The 19,615-nt window shown below is 41.1% G+C and overlaps 1 protein-coding gene across 4 annotated transcripts in view; it reads left to right on the forward strand.

Annotated features, from left to right (window-relative positions):
- ERAP1 (endoplasmic reticulum aminopeptidase 1) overlaps window positions 1-19,615 on the forward strand; it is a 135,298-nt gene that overhangs the window by 95,913 nt on the left and 19,770 nt on the right. For all 4 annotated transcript variants that reach the window (XR_003852155.1, XM_029572898.1, XM_029572888.1 and 1 more), the window contains exons 15-18: window positions 4,418-4,602; window positions 12,129-12,290; window positions 18,986-19,126; window positions 19,222-19,303. Coding sequence is in view for 3 of the 4 variants with exons in the window: in XM_029572898.1 (XP_029428758.1) it covers window positions 4,418-4,602; window positions 12,129-12,290; window positions 18,986-19,126; window positions 19,222-19,303 (570 nt within the window). In the remaining variant the exon portion in view is untranslated. The remainder of the gene's footprint in view (window positions 1-4,417; window positions 4,603-12,128; window positions 12,291-18,985; window positions 19,127-19,221; window positions 19,304-19,615) is intronic.

Genomic DNA, 19,615 nt, shown 5'->3' on the forward strand with positions numbered 1-19,615 from the left:
TTGGTACTTCTCCAAATCGCCCACCGAGAAGTGTCTTGGCAGCCTCTCAGTGTGAAGAAATGTTGCATTCTTCCCTCTTAGAGGACCATGGGGCCCAACCCACTTCATCATAAAGAATGACTTATTTGAAATTAAACACACACATATTACATAATCAAAATCACTCTGGTTTGCTTAAAAGCTAACTTCAAACCTATTCTCACTGGCAGCATTTCTACTTTCCAACTGTATCACGACAACATCTGCCTGCCAAATATAAACTATAAAATTATTTAGTCCTGACAATGTCATCTCTCTGCTCCATAGATATTCTAAAGCTTTGTACCATTCATTTTACAGTCAGCTGATCTGAAAGTCTTAAAAGCCAAAGTTGAATGGTACAATGTTTTATAATATCTATGGAGCAGTGAGACATTGTCAGGACTGAGTAATTTCACAGTTTACATTTGACTTGAAATACATCTATTCTGTGAGAGACCAAGTGATGCATCTGCTTACCAAATGTAAGAATGCCAGTATGATAGGTTCTGATTGGGTGGCCTAGATTACTAGTCTCTTTTAAATTTCACTCTGGGATCTCTACACATAGAGATGTTGTCATGATACGGTTGGAAAGTAGAAAATCTTCTGGTGAGAAAACGAGTTACACAAGAGCTGGTTTGATGTTTAGCTTTTAAGCAGCCCACAGTGATTTTGATTATGTGCATGAGGGTCCTAGCAGGGTGTATGGCCTCCCTCATTACCCATGGGGCTGGATGCCTCTGCCTCATCCTATCTTCATACTGCCTCTTAGAGTCTTCTGTACTACTCCTTTCCCAACTATCACCTAAAGATTATTTACTGCCTGAAAGCCATGTTTTCACTTTTTTCTAAATAACAGATAATCTTCCTCCAACCTAACCTCCCACGGAGCTGAATTCCAAAGTTCTGCCACCATCACTAAAAACATTCTCTTACGGCTTTTCATCTTAAATCCTTTTCTCCAAGCTGCAATTTGCAGGAAATTTTCATTTTTTGACCTAAGCCTTCATGATAGTACATAAGGTTTCAACATTTGCTGCAGGTATCCTGCCTCCTTTCCCCTTACCAACTTGAAAATAAACAGCATCACTTTAAATTTCAGCCACATTCTCACCGGCAGGCAGTGTAACTGATATAGCAGTGGCACTGCACTCACCCTCTTTGAGCAATCAAAAATCAAATGTGCTGCCCTATTCTGCAATCAATGAATAGGACCTGTCTGGTAGACCCACTAAGACAGCATCACAATAATCCAATATAGATGTAAAGTAAGCCTGAAGAACTTTACGAAAAGTAGGTCTACTCAACAGAGGTTATAAATTGCGTTCTTGGCGCAAATTAAAAAATGCCCTCTGTACCATTTCTGTAATATGTGCATCCAGACTAAAATCAGAATCTAGCAGAATTACTAAATCCCTTACTTTCTCCACTGTTCCAAATTCATTCCTATCAAATTTGATCATTACTGGGTCACAAGGGGCTTCTCTCGCTTTAACTAACAACACCTCAGTTTCAGATGCATTCAATAACAACCCATTATTTAATAACAAATCTGAAATTTTCTGCAGTCCTTCATTAACCTCCCATACTACAATTGATTGATCTTTCTCCAATGGGACCACCAATTGAATGCCATCTGCATACAAAAATCCTTTAAATCCCAAAGAGTGAATCAGAGCCCTCAATGACCTTAAAAACAAATTAAACAGGGAGGACAAAGCGGACCCCATGGTACTCCATGTTTCATTTCAAAAAGCTTATCAGAAAGCTTATCTCGTACCATAACAGCTGAAATCCTATCACTCAACAATGATGCCATTGCATTACCTTCCCACTCATTCCCATCTGCTTGCAGTGGTTCAATAAAATATTATGATCCACTAGATCAAATACTATGGTCCAGCAAGATCAGCAATACTGATTCTCTTTTTTCCCTAGCTCTTCATACTTCATCATTTCCTACTACTAACACTGTCTCCGTGCTATATCCCCTGCTAAACCCAGATTGACACTGATCCAAACCATTCATTTTGTCTAAATAATCCGAAAGCTGCTGAACCACCACTTTCTCAATCACTTTTGATAAAAGAGGAATGTTAGCAACTGGACGATAATGTCCACAAATTGATGTCTGCAAAGTTGATTTCTTCAAGCTGCTTTTTAGTGCAACTTCACTTGGTATCATCATTGGATATTTGCAAGGTGGCGACCTGATGCTTGTTGCATTCTTTTGCTAAACCCTACTGCCTGGATGTTCAAGCCATAGAGGAGTCCACTTTTGTTTTGGGAATTTTGAAAGTGGGGTTGGCAAAGTCCCGCCCAGATGAATGCTAGCTTGGGTACTACCCCCATACATCTGAACTGCTCTGGCTAGATGAAGAGGAAGGTGAAATTAGTTTTTACCTGATAATTTCCTTTCCTTGAATCCAGCCAGACCAGTCTAAAACCTCCTTCAGCCGAGATTTTCTGCCTTTTTAATATTGTGTCTTTACGGAAATCAGAAGAGCATGTTGATATACTTGGGTCTCATTTGGGATCCTTACAGGTAAGGCTTTTGGATTGTCTCCTTGTTTTCAGCATTTGAGTCTTGATTGATTTATGGCTACTTGTTCCCTGGAAGCCCTCTGGTTTTAAGCTAAGGGAATTGTTTTACAATTTTTATGATAGCTTGTTACATAGAATACTGACAGGCTGAGTGCAGCATGGAATCTTATAGGGAAGATGTCCGAAATCAAGTTGTTCTCTTTTTCCTTCTGCTGGCTGGGAGCATAACACATGCATCTGGCTGGATTCAAGAAAAGGAAATTATCAGGTCAAAACTAATTTCACTCTTTTTTCTTTATTGCAATTTCACACATAATTCAAGAAGATACACTTGAAATGGAAATAAATGACGAACATACATAATTTCACTCTTTTTTCAACTGATATCATGATTGATCTTATTAAGATTGAAGTTAGTGTGGGATAGATTTAGAACACATCTGCTATAAGCTTTCTTTTTCCTTTTAGACTTTTTTGGAGGTAAAAAGTTTTGCAATACATTCTGAGAAAATGTTAACATAGTGACATAGCAGTGACCCTAGATAAAGAACAAATGGTCCATCCAGTCTACCTAGCAAGTGGCTTATTGAGATAACTGCCGCATTGTGCAGATTACTCCCATGTATTCTGTTAAGAGTAACAGTTGCCATGCTGTGCAGGTTACTCTGTCTTCAGTTAATGGTAGTAACTGCTACGCCATGCAAATCACCCCTATATATTCTCTTAATGCTAATGGTAGTAACTACCGCTCCATGCAGATTACCCCTAAGCATTTTGTTAAAAGTAGTAGCTACCATACTTTGCAGCTTATTCCCCATGCAGAAGTGTTAACACCTAAAGTTAACTACAGGTTATCCCTTTTTTTCATTACCAACCTCAAGCCTTTAGGAATCCGCAATGTTTAGCCCATGTCCTTTTAAATTCAGCTAATGTGCTCATCCTTGCCACATCTTTCAGGAGGGCATTCCAGGCATCCACCACCCTCTCTGTGAAGAAATATTTCCTGATTCTGGTTCTGAGGTATCCCCCCCCCCTGGATTTTTATATTGTGATCCCTAGTTTTATAATTTCTTTTCTAATGGAAAATGTTTGTGCATCATTAATAGCTTTCAGGTATCTGAAGGTCTGTCTCATATCTCCCTTGCTCCTCCTTTCCTTCAAAGTATACATATTTAGATCCTTCAGCTCTCCTCATAGGTCTTCTGAAACATACCCCACACCATTGTGGTTGCCGTCTCTGGACTTTTTCTATCCTGTCTCTATCCCGTTTGAGATATGGTTGCCAGAACAGGATACAGTACTCCAGGTGAAAGCGGGGGTTGGTAGAGTCCTATCCAGATGAAGGGTAGTTTGGGTACTTCCCATATGTCTGGGCTGGTCTGCTGAATGAAGAGGAAGGTGAAATTAGTTCTTAACTGATAATTTCCTTTCCTTGAATCCAGCTATCTGAATACACTCTAACCCAGAGCCACACATTTCCAGTTATGGCTTCCTGATGGGCTCATCAAATAGGAGGAATTCTGAGGGATTTCTGAGAAAATTATATTTCAAGTAGAAGAAAATTATATTTCAGGGTTATAAACACTTCGGGAAGTACTACAGTCTAATTGATTTTGAATTCAGTAGGTCAAAGAGCTTCTTTTAAGAACCTAAAACTGGCTTGTTCAAAACAACTGTTTTTGCTAAGTTAACTTATAATTGCCTTTCATTTAGAAGATAATTTGATTACAAAGTGCAATTTTTTCTGTTTTTTTTCTGTTTTACACATGCAATAAGTGTAACAAGACAAAAAACCTTAACTATTTAGGAAATATTGTGTAAATGAAGCTAATGTGTATTTTTTGTTTTGTAGAACTACATAGTCAATCTGTTCAAAAGTCTAATTGACCAGCAGTCTTGGAGTGATGATGGTACAGTGTCTGAAAGAATGCTTCGTAGTACTCTACTCCTGTTTGCTTGTATACGCAAATACCAGCCATGTGTAGACAAAGCTGAAGAATATTTTAGAAATTGGAAGGAGTCTAATGGATCTTTACGGTATGTCACTGAATTAATTACTCTGTACTACGGTTTCTTTTAGATTCACTCACTGACTCATATGCACAGTCAGATGATAGCTAAGGAGTGTCTGGTTTATTTGAAAAAGTACTTCTTTCTGGGATCTAGGATCATAATTATATGTAATGGGCAGCTCCTGGGTGGAGAGGGCCACAAGACTGAGCTGACATGGAAGACAAATGTGGTCTTTCTTCATGGAATAGAACAGTGTACTCAAACTTTTTAAGAGAATGACCACCTAGGACATTTCAAATCACTGAGAGGGCCAGGGGCAAAGGAAGGATGGAAGAGAGCTCCTCGGACCTTTTTGCTGAAAAGGGTTTCAGGGGATCATGACTGACCCTTTTAATGGGGAAGGGGTTGGTAGGGAACCGGTTTCCAGTGTTGTAAGGGTGTGGCAGATAGTCAATAATAATATTTCTAGATTTCTCCAGAATTGGTAACCTTGCCCTCTTCCTATCCCCTTCTCCAGTATCTGCCCACTTAAAAGTATAGGCAGGGAGGTGAAGGGTGGATGACTGGCATAATGGGGTGTTTTTGTGGTGCAATCTTTCTCACTCACACTCCCCATACAGTCATTCTCCCTCTATACTTCATTCCCCTTTCTCATCCTTTTCATCCACCCCTAACTACCTTTTTTCCCTCCTCTCACTTCCCTCTCTTGCAACATACCAGATTTGTGATATGAGCAAAACAATCTCCTAATCCAGGGAGAGACTAAAACTCAGACTTGGTGTCTGAGTTTTAATAATGAGGATTTCTACATTATGTGTCTACAAAGTCTGCATCCCTAGGGACCAATATCCATGACCCCCCTTCAAAGAGATGGAGGCATGGTTGGGAGGACTAGGAACCACCATCCATACCAGACCTTCTCTGGAAGTCCTGTAGAACCCAATGCTCAGTACCACCAGGGTCTTCTTCCACATGGCCTGCACTTCCCTCCACAGTGGCTGTGGTTCAGTCTCTCTCCCTGTCTTTGGCCCAATTTGCTCAGCCCGGACAAGCAGCAGTAACAGCAGCAATGTATAATACAGCCAATCTGTTGTGACCTTGCACGAGCATGCCATGCCCCTTGCATTTCCAACTTCAAGTACCTGAGCTGATGGTAGCAGTGGAATGTGCTCCCACCGGCTTCACTGTAGGCCAGATCAAGCTCCTTCTGTCATCACTTTTGCAGGCCAGATCAGGCTCCTTCTGTTGTTGATGCTAGGGACCAGATGAAATTCAGTCAAGAGCTACATCCGGCTCTTGGGCCATAGTTTGGAGACCCCTGGAGAAGAATGAAGAAGCTTGCATTTCCTTTGCCTAACTGTACTTTTTCAGTGCATTGAAGCAGGAATGTTTATTTCCTATATCTTACAATTAATATATGCTATGATATCCTTAAGTTTTACAAAAGGTTATCAGTATATTCCACAGACTTGATCATAAATTTCATGGCCTTGATGCATGGTACGAAAGATTGGAGGATCATGTTGTGGTGTCATGCTGTTTGTGTTATGGGCTATTTTCCTTTTATGGCTTTCTATTCTTCCTCCTTTCTCAGGATCAGCATAATGTATAAACATCTTTTAGAAGAGGGGTGGGCAAATTAAGGCCTGTGTGCCAGAACTTGCCCCAAGCATCAATTCTTAGGCCTTTGTACCTTTTCAAATTTTTAATTCTGTCCGGCCTACCGAAGCTGTATAGATGTCATAATCATGCGCCTGTCATCTTATGCATGACGTCTGCTATTGCCGCAGCAGCAGCCAGGGCCTCTTTTGATGCCATACAGTGTGAGTATCAGTGGCAGTAAGCCTCTTGTAGTGATATTCACTAGCAGCTGGGGCCTCTTTTGATGATGTGGCGAGCTTCTTAGAATGATGGAGAAGCGGTGATGAGGGAGGAAGGCAGGTACAAGAAAGACACAGACTAATGAGCACAAGGAGGGGAAATTTAAGGAAAAAGATCAGAATCCCTTTAGCAGTTATAGTTAAAGGAAGTGTGATTTTTTTTCTCCCTTAAGTTGTCCATCCACATGCTCATAAGCCCATGCCTGTTCCTTAAGAAAATGTACTATGGTGGAAAGTTAGTCTGGTGCTTCTGGTCAACTAGCTTGGGACTCTTCTTTACCTGACTGTGAGTAAAATCTTTTTGGTTTTCTTTGCTTTATCCCATTCACTCTAACTATCTACTATTAGTACTACTACTTAACATTTCCATAGCACTACATAACATATGCAACACTGTGCAAACAAAGGCAGTCCCTGTACATTAGAAGTTTGTTTTTTTTTGTCAGAATAATTTTTATTGGCCAAGGGTTGTACAAGCCCGTGCAAAGAGAGCAGCACGCTGAACAGTGTACAAAAATAAACAGTTTCAACCAATAAGTCAAGCCGCAATATGAAAGAACAAGCACCATAAAGAGTGTAAAACTAAAGATAGAACATAGCCTTTCACAAGCCCCAGTCCTTTGTTTTTCCTTTTACACATCCAATATCAACCCGCCCTACCACCCCAAAGACAGTCATACAACTCCCAAGCCTAATCATTTTCCCATACCCCACTAAACACTGTCTCTCTCACACACATAAATCATACATCCACCAGCCACTGCGCTACATCCCCCCAAACCCCACCCCCCCAGAGACCCAGGAAGAAATTAAGCCCAAACATTAGAGTATCCAGCAGTATGTAAATTCGCCTGCATCTCGCTAGGGAGGCCCCTGAAAAAAGCCTGCCAGCAGTCCTCATACAGTTTATCTCTTGTACGATGTCCCGAAAGACAATCCATGCGTTCTAGTTGGAGCTCAGATGCCATCTGAGCGGTAATAGGGGGAGAAGTGTTCGGTTCCACCCAAAATGACAAAATGGTCCTACATGCTAATAACATCGCTAAACGACCAAATTTGGCCTTGGAAAGTAGACAAGAAAGAGGACTGCGAAGAGGATGTGTAACCAACATGATGTCAGCATGCTGTGCGGTGATACTTGTACACTGAGAGATAACTTGCAAAACCTGAGTCCAGAAAAGACTGACAGTTGTACAGCGAAGGAAACGATGCAGCAAAGTGCCTTCCTCCTTGCCGCACTTGATGTAGAGTGGGGAATCCGTGAGTCCCATCCGGAAGCGCCGCACATCATCATAATACGATAAATGCAGAAGTCGATATTGTAACTCCCGAAGCCCCAAATCTGGGTTCTGTGTATGCAGGGATTTGAACCAATACTGCATGTGATCAGGTGTCACTTCACTGCCCAGGATAGTCAACCAGCGAGATGCCAGTAAGGTCAGATGATCCCTGCGCTTATATTCCGCACCAAGCCGTTTCCAACCAGTCATAGTGTTAGCAAGACTGGTTGTGTCGAAAAACTTTGTGGCAAATAGAGTTTCCGCTGCAAGTTCATCCTTAGACCAATGGAGAACTTGAATGTAGTGTCAGACTTGTAAATATCCAAAGAAATGCTTGGATGGTATATGGAAGGTGCTAGTTAAGGTGGGAAAATCCATTAGTTCATGGGTTTCAGGATCAAACATGTGGAAAAGGTACACCACCCCCTTAGCAACCCAGGTTTGAAAAATACCCCTACAGTCTCGACCTGGACGAAAGTCCAAATTTCCTAGCAATGGAGTCAACAAAGACGCGAGTCCTCACAGGCCACTCAGCCGTCGTAACCACCTCCAGGCCTTTATGCAGGGGTAAATTAAACATCTTGGAAAGACCAGCGCCCGCAACCCTACCGGGTTTAGCTGAAGAAGAGAGAGAGGTGACCAGGGGGCAGCCATGTTATTCAATAAACCCGCCTCACAATAACAATATTGGTCAATGATCCATTCCCCCACAAACCGCAGCTGGCATGCCGCATTATATAACCGAAAATCAGGCAGCCCATAACCTCCCGCCTCCCTAGGATGCTCCAAAACAGTGTACTTTAATCGTGCCCTCTTACCCTTCCAGAGAAACCCAGACAGCCCTGCACGCAGGCGTTGTACATCCTGAACTGTTAACCAGCATGGAAGCATATGTAAAAGATATAAAAGTCTGGGTACAATGATCATTTTTAACAGCGCACACCTGCCAAAAAAACTCAGCGAGAGAGGGCACCATGCAGTCAACTGCGATAAGATTTTAGTAATCATATCCGTGATATTAAGGTCATATAAAAGATGAAGATCCCTAGGGACCCAAACATCCTACGGAGGGCCCCTCTGAAGAGCCCATGCAATTGGGTCATAGGCCTCTGACTCCAGAGGAGTGCCAAAGACGCCAGCGAGGTGGTCTCTGTCTCTACTGTGGGGTCGCAGGGCACCTCATTGCCCAATGCCCGGCCGGTAAACCCTCAGGCCTAGTTCTCACTGGGGGAGTGACCCTAGGCTTGACTGCACCAGCTCCCCCTCTAACCCTTCTGGTAACTCTCTCCATAGGGGGCTGTGATTTCCCTACTCTTGCCCTTGTGGATTCCGGGGCAGGTGGGAACTTCATCTTACAAGAGATGGTTGACCAGTTGCTGATTTCTACGCAACCTTACCCGTTCCACTCACACACTCCTCCCTTCGGTGGTGCAACTGGCACACCTATTCATCCAGCATATCTTCCGGCCATTTGCCTGGGGGTGGTAGGCGGTGGTGTAGTCGAGGGTGACGTGGAACTTTTTGCAGAGATTCTGCCAATACTTTGCGGTGAACTGTGGCCCCTGATTGGAGGCGATGTGTTGGAGAAGGCCATGAAGCCGGAAGATATCCTGGACAAATAGATGTGCCAGTTGGACCACCAAAGGGAGACAGGTCAAAGCCGTGAAGTGAGCCATCTTGGAAAAGCGATCCACCACCACCCAGATGACAGTATTGTCTCCAGTACCTGTCTTTGATCCACATTTGGGCAGTAAACATTTACCAGTATAAATCTCATATTATTAATATCTGCCTGCACCATCAAGTAGTGGCCTGAGGGGTCAGATTGGACCTCTCTAACCTGTACTCTTTGGTAGGATGCAAAGAGTATGCTCACCCCACTGTATTTACTCAAAGGTGTATTGGAGGCGAAAAGCTGTTGTGGGAAGGCCTTAGATGTTAGCAAACATTCATCCCTTCATCTAAGATGCATCTCTTGAATAAAGACTATTGATGGTTGCAATCTTAAAAACTCTTTAAACAGCATCTGCTGCTTAAATGATGAGTTAAGACCCTTCACATTCAATGACACAAACTTTATCTTAACCTTATTAACTTCTCTTGCGAATCCCTTTGCCTTAATATCCCAGTATCCCGAACCTGTACATGACCTGTTTAAAAAATTCTTGCCCCTTCCTCCATTTGCCTCTCTTCTCCCTCCCTTCCTCCTCCCCTTGTTTCCCCTGAAAACCCTATACCCCCTCCCTCCATTTCTCTGCCCTATTTTTTTTATTCGCCATAACCCTGGTGAATCCTATCCTGAGAAAGTGACTCATCCCTCTTCTCTCTCTCCATTACAAGATTTTTTTCTTTTTTTTTTTGTTTTCCTTTTTTTCTTTTTAGTAATTACCATCTGTCTTTTCCCATATCATTAACAGATAAGAATGAGAAAACGATCCATATCTTGTTTCGTCCCCCACCCATCCTTTTTAACTTGGCTCTGAATTTAAGCGACCAACTATCAAGCATGTAGACTCAGTATGATGTCCACCACAACCCTAATCAGTCTTTATCAGCAAAGTCTTTCAGCTATATAGAGTTACTCCCCAGTTTCCTCACTGGGCCGCTGAAATCCTGCAAAATTAAGCATGTTAACTTCAAAGTTTTGCCTTACAAGTTCCTGGGGAGATAGCTCAGTTAGGGAATTGTTCTTGTTGTCCTGGTGTCTCCCCCATTGGCAACTGTAGTATCGTTTCGGCTGATTTCCTTCTGAGATGGTGACCTCCTTTGCCTGCTCGCTGCCATTTCAGTTGTTCCTGTAGGGGCTGTTCCATCGCTTGTTTCTTTTCGCCTGTGAACAGCTAGAGTCCCACTGCCTCCATAATGGACGCCACCTCTTCCAGTGATTTCACCTTTGACATGACTCTTGATGGTGAAAGCTAGGCCCCACAGGTAAAGCCATCGGTACTTGTGTCTCTCCTTCCGTAATAGTGCCGTTAGTGGTAGCATACCTCATCGTCCTTTTTTTTTTTTTTTTTTTTAGAGTAGCTGGTGAGAGATCATTATAAAAGAAAAGCTCATGTCCCTCCCATTCAACTCTGTCCAACTTGCGTGCGGCCCTCATAATCGCCTCCTTAGTTAGAAAGCTGTGCATGCATATGACAATGTCTCTCGGTGCATTCCTGGATGCGGCCCCCAGCGCCCTGTGGGCTCTTTCAATTACTATCTGGGAGAGGCGTTCTTCCTCCAATGAAGTCGCTGCCTTCAACACCGCCTCGCATATTTGCAGTGCAGTTTGTGGCACATTTGCGTAAGCTGCTTCCTCAGGTAGACCTCTTTTGCCCAGATTATTCTATTTTTAATATCCTCCATTTTTAATGCTGCTTCTTCTTGGACACGAATTAACTCTTGTGCTGATAGTAGAGATTTAATTTGAGAGGCCTGTTCCTCTTGTTGTCCTTCGGTGTCTTCAACCCTTTTGCCATGTTCCATGAGGTCTGCTCGAATATCCAACAGAGTCTCTCGAAACTCCTCCTTAAGCATCCAGATTTCCATCTTTATGTCTTGAAACCATGATTGAAAGTCTTTTTTGTAAGCGGTTTATCCTCAATCTCTAGCACTGCCATTGTCAGCTCCAGCACCATCTCTTCATTCGCTAACTCTGCCATGGGCGTTAACTCTCCCTAAGGCCTCAAACCTCGATCTGCTGGCATCATAAGAAAATTTTTGTAAATCCACCGCTTTTTTCTAGAGGGACATTTTATTTATTTTTATACCGACATATCACATCGGTTTACATTCAGGTACTTCCCTCTCCCCAGAGGGCTTAGAGTCTAAGTTTGTACCTGAGGCAATGGAGGGTAAAGTGACTTGCCCAAAGTCACAAGGAGCGACAGCGGGACTCAAACCCTGGTCTCCTGGTTCACCACTGCTCTAACCACTAGGCTACTCCTCCACTCTAGAGGTTGGTCGATCTCGCCACGCTATTTATTTTTCTTTTTTTAATGGAAAGACGGATGTTAAATCTTAAAATATGAGGGAGATTGACAGAGAAGATTTTCAAGTGGCCATCTTGGGCTGATGATGTCACTTCCTCCTTGTTGAAACAATTTCAGCTGGGAATAAAAAGTTCACCTCTAATTTTACAAACAACACTTAAATGCAGGAATGTTTATTCATTCTGATATGTAAAGATATGCTTTTGACACTGGTATACTTCAAAGAATACTCTCTATGAGATTGGTGTATTCACATGACCTTGTGCTTGTTAAGTCAGTTCACCTTCAAAGAAATAGACAATAAAACAAGAAATGGATACATGCAAGTTTATTCATAAAGAAATTGGGAAGTTCAGTTATCTAAAGCTGTCTGTGTTAAAATAAAGAGCATAATTTCATATTCAAACTTGCAGATTACCAAGTGATGTTGCACTGGCAGTGTATGCAGTTGGAGCACAGACAGTGGAAGGCTGGGACTTTCTCTTTAAAAAATACTCAGCAGCTGTTTTTACCAGTGAGAAAATCCAGTTGGAAGCTGCTCTAACATTAACAAACAATGAAGAAAAACTTCAGTGGTGAGTGATTTATTACTGCCTTTTGAGGATGTGGTGTGGGTGAAATTAGTGATGAGAAACATATGATAGAGAACATAAGAACATAAGATATGCCATACTGGGTCAGATCAAGGTCCATCAAGCCCAGTATCCTGTTTCCAACAGTGGCCAGTCCAGGTCACAAGTACCTGGCAAGTTCCCAAACATTAAATAAATCACAAGCTACTATTGCTTATTAATTAATAGCAGTTTATGGATTTTTCCTGTGGAAATTTATCCCAAACTTTTTTAAGCCCAGTTACACTAACTTCTGTAACCACATCCTCTGGCAATGAATTCCAGAGCTTAACTATGAGCTGAGTGAAAAATAATTTTCTTTGATTTGTTTTAAATGAGCTACTTGCAAACTTCATAGAGTGCCCCCTAGTCCTTTTATTATCTGAGAGCGTAAATAACTGATTTACATTAACTTGTTTAAGTTCTTTCATGATTTTGTAGACTTCTATCATATCCCCCCCTCAATCGTCTCTTCTCTAAACTGAACAGCCCTAACTTCCTTAGCCTTTCCACGCCACTTATTTTGGTTGCCCTTCTCTGCACTTTCTCCAGTGCAACTATGTCTTTTTTGAGATGCAGCGACCAAAATTGCACACAGTATTCAAGATGCAGTCTCACCATGGAGCGATACAGAGGCATTATGACATCCATTGTTTTATTTTCCATTCCCTTCCTAATAATTTCTAACATTCTGTTTGCTTTTTTGATCGCCACAGCACACTGAGCCGACGATTTCAATGTATTTTCCACTATGATGCCTAGATCTCTCTCCTGGGTGGTAACTCCTAAGATAGAACCTAACATTGTGTAACTACAGCAAGGGTTAATTTTCCCTATATGCATCACTTTGCATTTGTCCAAAGTCCACTTGGCTTTGCTGTAATGGTAAAGAAGGGAAAAATAATCCCAACTACAAGTACATGATGCTGGGTTCCTTATTAGGAGTCTCCACTCAGGAAAAGGACCTCGGAGTCCATGTGGACAATACTTTGAAATCTTTGGCTCAGTGTGTGGCAGCAGTCAAAAAAGGCAAATAGAATGTTAGGAATTATTTGGAAAGAAAGAGAATAAAACTGAGAATATCATAATGCTTTTGTATAGATCCATGGTACGGCTGCACCTTGAGTATTCTGGTTGGCCTATCTCAAAAAAATAACAGATATAGAAAAGATACAGAGAAGGGTGACAATGAGGATGGAGAAAGGCTAAACATATGTAAAGGGCCCAATGTTATGGAACACATTACCACAGCTGTTTAAAGAAGAAAATGTTTTAACAAGGTTTAGAAAGTTGATGAAGGTCTTCCTATTCCAGCATGCTTTTAATTTATAATTTTTAACATTTCAAAGCACAGAAGTTATAGGAGTTTTAGCTATCTGATGTTGTTTTAAGTATGTTATTTTTATTTGTTTTTATTTTATAATTTTTTGTTTTACACTTTGCTTTTATGTTCTTGATATTTTATATCATTAATGTTATTTGTAATTTATTATTACTGTTCCCATGTAAACAGGCTAGACATGTTAACAGGAGGTTTATAAATGTAAATTAAATAAAAAATACAATCATCTCTTTAACTTGGAAAAGAGATGACAGAGAGGATATGATTGAACTTTAAAAAATCATGAATATGGTGGAATGGGTAAATAGAGAATGGTTCTTTACCCTTTCAAACACTAGAACTAGGGGTACTCCAGTCAACTAGCATCTAGCAAATTTAAAACAAATCATAGGAAGTATTTTTTCATTCAGTGCACAATCAAGCTATTGAATCTGTTGCCAGAGAACATGCTTAAGGCAACTAACATTGTGGAGTTCAAAAGAGGATTGGATAAATTCCTGTGGGAAAAGTCAATTTCTCTATACATACCCGGATCAGACCAGACAGTGGGTTGAGCCTCCTTTCCAGCAGATGGAGGCAGAGAAAAACTCGAAGGGTATCCTATATCAGGACAGTGTTCTACCACCTTCATCTGTCTCCAGCAGATGAAGGTGGTAGAACCTGCGGTTCCCAGTATTTAGCTGTTTTCTTTCTCCGAGGAAGTTCTTCCCTTCCTATTTCTAGTTTTCTCAAGATCAAGCAAGTATTTGTTACTTAAGTTTCAATCTTTAAAAAAAAAAAAAAAAAAAAAAAAGTTATTGACAGGAGAAACAGAAGCCTGGTTTTGCGCATGGGTCTTTTAGGTACCCGCCCAGAATAGAGGGGCTTGGGTACATTCCACTTGTTTGGACTGATCTGGAATACGAACAGGAAAGGAAAATTGATTCTTACCTGCTAATTTTCATTCTTGAAGTACCACGAATCAGTCCAGAGACCTGTTCCCATCTTTCGAAAGACTTCCTTGCTTCTGGATGTTGCTGTGCTGAGGTTTGATGTAATCGGAATAAGGAGAAGTTTACATAGTTGGATATATGTTTTTTCTGTTAACTCAAGAGGGCTTAGTTCCAGGGTCTCCAACTTTAAATATGTTTGCCCTTAGAGTAGGGGAAGTTTTGTTAATGTAATCATCTTGGCTTGGGGACAGGTCAATGCTGAGGGTCTGCATCATGGACTATCAGTTGGATAGAGATGAGAGTGGTGCATTTCACGTTGCTTGCCTGTCTGCCAAGGTTACGCAGCCATCCACTACAGATCCTATTAGACAATGCGACGACGGTGGACTACATCAACCGTCAAGGCAGAACCAAGAATCAGGAAGCGTCTCGAGATGCTCGAGAGTTGATTCTCTGGGCAGAACAGCACTTGGAATAGCTGGCAGCATCTCACATCACTGGAGTGAACAAAGTTCAGGTGGATTTTATCAGTTGGAGAAAGTTAGACCTTGGACAATGGGAGCTATTGGAGGCAGCAATGTGTCTCATTCATGGAAGATGGGGATATCCCGACCAAAATGAATATCAAGGTGTCGCAGTGTTGCAGCCCCTGAACAGAACATTGTATAAAGGAATCTGAGCTCTGCTGCTGCCGCAGACTCGAGGGATTACGGCAGAGAGAGAAACATCCAGGCAGACGTGATCCTGGTGGCTCCAGAGTGGCCACATCGACCATGCTTTTCAGATTTGATAAAATGGCCAGAGATGGACCCCTGAGATTCGGACATTGGTCGACTATTTTCCACCAGGGCCCAATATTTTTGGGTCATGCGGCTCACTTCTTTCTCGCGGTTTCGCTTCTGAGGGAAGACAACTGAGATGGAGGGGATATTCCAAAGTGGTTGTTTCCACCTTCTACATCCTTGACATATGTTCAAATTTGGAGGATCTTCAAGTCCTGGTCTGCTGTTTACAGAGTGCAGCCTCAGTCTGTTCAGGCTACGGTGTCGCATACTTTGGTTTTTCTACAGAAAAGGTCAGTCCTTTGACCAGAACCTAACTCTCTAAGTATCTAGGTAGCGACATTGTGTTGTCTTTGGGGTAAGGTGCAAGGTTATCCTCTGTCCGTACATCCAGTTGTTCTATGGTTCTTTCAGGGACCTAAGAACTTGCAATCTCAGGTGTGTAACATTTGTCCTTCTTGGAATCTGAATCTAGTCCTTAGAAGATTATGTGAGGCTCGGTTTGATCCACTAAAGAGAGCTATGGTTAAGGACTTGACTCTTAAAGTGGTTTTCTTGGTGACTATTTGTTCAGTCAGGAGAATTTTGGAGATCCAGGCACTGTCATGTCAAGATCCCTTTCTACAGATGTCTGATTCGGGGCTATCTTTATGCATGGTGCCTTCTTTTCTGTCTGAGGTAATCTCAATATTCCATCTTAGTTAAACAGTAGAGCTTCCAGCTTTTATGGATTTGGATTCCCCTATGCCTCATGCAGGGGAGCTTAGGCTCTTAGATTGGAGACATGTATTTTTTAGGCATCTAAAGGTCACTTATGATTTCCTTATATTGCATCACCTCTTTGTCCTATGGAGTGGCCCAAGAAAGGAAATAAGTCATCTAAGGCTACAATTGTGCGGTGGGCTGAAGGAAGCAATTGAGTCAGCTTATATTTCTAAAGGGTGCCCGCTACCAGGGGGTTTAGGGGCGCACTTGACACATTCTCAGGTGACTTCCTGGGCTCAGTCAGAGCAGGTGTCTCCGCATGAAATTTTCTGGGAAGTCGTTGCCCACTTTTGCTAGACATAATCACTTGGATGTCGGGGCTCTGGCTTCCATGTGCTTTAGTGAGAGTGTTCTATGAGCGGAACTCTCCACGTCCTACCCAAGTTAAGGGGAACTTAAGTACATCCCAGGAGTCTGGACTGATCTGGGTACATATAGGGAAAGGAAAATTGGTTCTTACTTGCTAATTTTCAGTCTTGTGGTAACAGAGATCAGGCCAGAGACCCAGCCACTTGTACTGTTGCTCTGTATATAGTGTGGAGCTGTTGGAGATTTTCAATGCTGATCACGTATGTTAAATTTGGGAAACAAGTTTTCCATTGTCTTTTTGGGTAACTTCGCCTTCTTCTGGCTCATTGGAGGGAAGTAAGTATGATTAGAACCTTGCTTAGAAATGTATGGTTGTTGTCATCTTGGTTTGGGTACAGGTCAATACTGAGGGACTGCATGTAGCACACTGGGTTATGTACAGTGTCAGTGAAACTTTGTCTCCATCTGCTGGCAGGGAGGCAAAACCCAGGAGTCTGGACTGATCTGTAGTACTACAGGAACGAAAATTAGCCAGTAAGAACCAATTTTCCTATTTTGCTTATGTTAATGCCTTTCTAAACATTGTGAGCTTTTTGACCTATTATATGTACTTTGTTTATCTCCTCTTATTTTCCACTCTTCCCCCCCTTGATGGTTTGGACCAGATTCATGAGAGGATGCTTTCTTTCTTTTTTTTTTCCTGTTTTTTCTTTACTTTTCATTGCTTCATAAGTACCCTCATTGTTGCTGTGCAAAGTTTATTCTTTGTTTATACATTTCAAAAATAAATACAAACAGTAAAAAAAAAAAAAAAAAAAAAAGGAGAGCTTAGCAGGACCTGAGGCTGTTCTTATAACTTCTCACAGGCTGGTAGATCTTCAAAGCAGCATTAAAGGATGGCCGTGCTAGTGCAATCATACCTTTAAAAATTAAAATTAACATTTTTTATTTTATTCGCCATGCGATAGGTAGCAAGTGAAGCTTAATCAGGGTAGGAGTGATATGTTGTTGTATTGAAATTCGGGCAATTACGTGAGCTGCCACAATCTGTACCAACTGCATAGCACGTATAATAGACTTAGGTAGACCTATGTTCAGCACATTACAATAACACTGGTAAACACATTTCTGGGAACATTTTGTTTCCTCCACAGCCTTCGGCGAAACAAATAGTTTTTAACAAGCTGAACACAAATATGCATTTATTATGTCTGTATCACGTACCGTTTGCCAGAAAAGTACGATATACATTAAGCATTCTTACTATCTGTAGTGGCATAAGCTTTAATGGCAATGTTGGCACCAGAAAACAAAACAAAAAATGTTTTGCCGCTGATTTTCGTTTGTAATCATTGTCCGACGCTTCGCGGATGAGAGTCCAACAATAGTCACCCAGCATGGAGGGTTTCTACTTGCCTTGATACCATGTTCGTCATGTTCGTCACTCACAGCGCCAAGGTTGTCTGGGAAGAAGTCCAAGTGGGAATGGAGAAAATGTATCTTCAATGACATGTTGCACTTCATCAATTTGTATGTCTGAAGCAGATTTTCAACTTGTTTGACATAGTCTGCTACCGTATAGTTGCCTAGAAAGTTACAAACAACATTCTTGAAGGCTGTCCACGTAACACGTTCTGTACCTTGCAGAAGACCATCAAAGTGCTGTCCTTCATCACAACTCGGATTTGTGGGCCAACAAAAACACCTTCTTTTATGCATCATCATGGAAACAAGTTGGAATCTTGCAGCCGAGCTGGAGCTTGCCCGAGCAAGTTCTGGCATGATCAGGCAGAGTTTCTTGGTGTATTTTTAAAAAAAGTTAGTCTCTGTTACATGTTACGTTACTTATGGCCGCCAAAAATACGACATGAATTTTAAAAATCATAAAAATTACTGTCCAGCAAGAAAATATATGTACGTGAGATTATGTTTTAAAAGGTTATAATTATTGTAACACAAAATTGACTTTCTCAAAAGCCTTACGTGATGTACAATTTTCAAAGTAATATCTGTGATCAGCATCAAAAAATCTATTTGGAACACCAAAAAGCCTGAAGGAAACAAAAACTTTGTTTACCAGTGTAATCAAATGATGATCAGACTGTGCATTACAGTCTTCAAGTCCATTTCATATAAAAAAAAGAGGTTGCACTCTATGACACAAATGCAGTTTATAAAAAGGTGCTCTTTACATCAGGACAATGTATATTATAATGAAGCTCATTATGGCCTCAAGGTCATAGTGCATTCCATAGCTCAGAGCCAGCCTGGCACCAAATGGATTCTATGCATCTTATCAGAAAGCTTACTACTAGTCAAGCTGATATGCAGCCTCTGCTCCACCATTAACCTCATTTCTTTTCCTTCACTCAACCGTCCATAAGCACAATTAGCAACACCCTCCCTTCTCTGCCTCAACCTGGGTGAATCCCTAGTTATACAAAAGCTGTATATGTGGTTACAAAAATAACATTTGGGGTTTTAAATCTATTTTTTTTTAAATTATTATTCATTTCCTGTTCAATTTAGGTTAATGGATCAAAGTTTGCTAGATGATGTGATAAAAGTTCAAGAACTGCCATATATTGTGACAAGTATTAGCAGGAACCCATCTAGTTATTCCATGGCTTGGCACTTCGTTAAGAAAAACTGGGTTAAACTTATTCAAAAGTGAGTACACATTACCAAATACATTTTTTTTCTTCACTCTTGAATTTAAATTTTAAAGTAGTTCATTTCAATTATGGTGTTTTTTTAATTGTTAGATTTGACCTGGGATCAAGTTCAATTGCCCATTTGGTAAGCGGTGTGACAAAACAGTATTCTACAAGAGCAAAACTTGAAGAGGTAAAAAAAAAAAATATATGCAATCTTCTATCTAGCAAATGTATGTTGTTTTTTAAAAAAATATTTCTTAGTAATGCTAAGTTAAGTTTCAGTATATATACAGGATATAGCTGCTTAGCATACCGGTTAAAATAACCTTTTTAACATGTTCCATTTCTGCATAGTACATTAAGATTTAGGTTGATTCTTTCAAGAACTGACTTAGAGGAAGGCATCCAATTGTGTGACATTATTGGCTTCTGAAATATTTATCTAATGCTTTGCAGTCCATTGCAGTATATTTGTTTTCCCTCTAGATGGCTATTCAACAAA

The sequence above is a fragment of the Rhinatrema bivittatum genome, chromosome 1, assembly GCF_901001135.1.
Source record: "Rhinatrema bivittatum chromosome 1, aRhiBiv1.1, whole genome shotgun sequence".
Lineage (NCBI taxonomy): Eukaryota > Metazoa > Chordata > Amphibia > Gymnophiona > Rhinatrematidae > Rhinatrema > Rhinatrema bivittatum.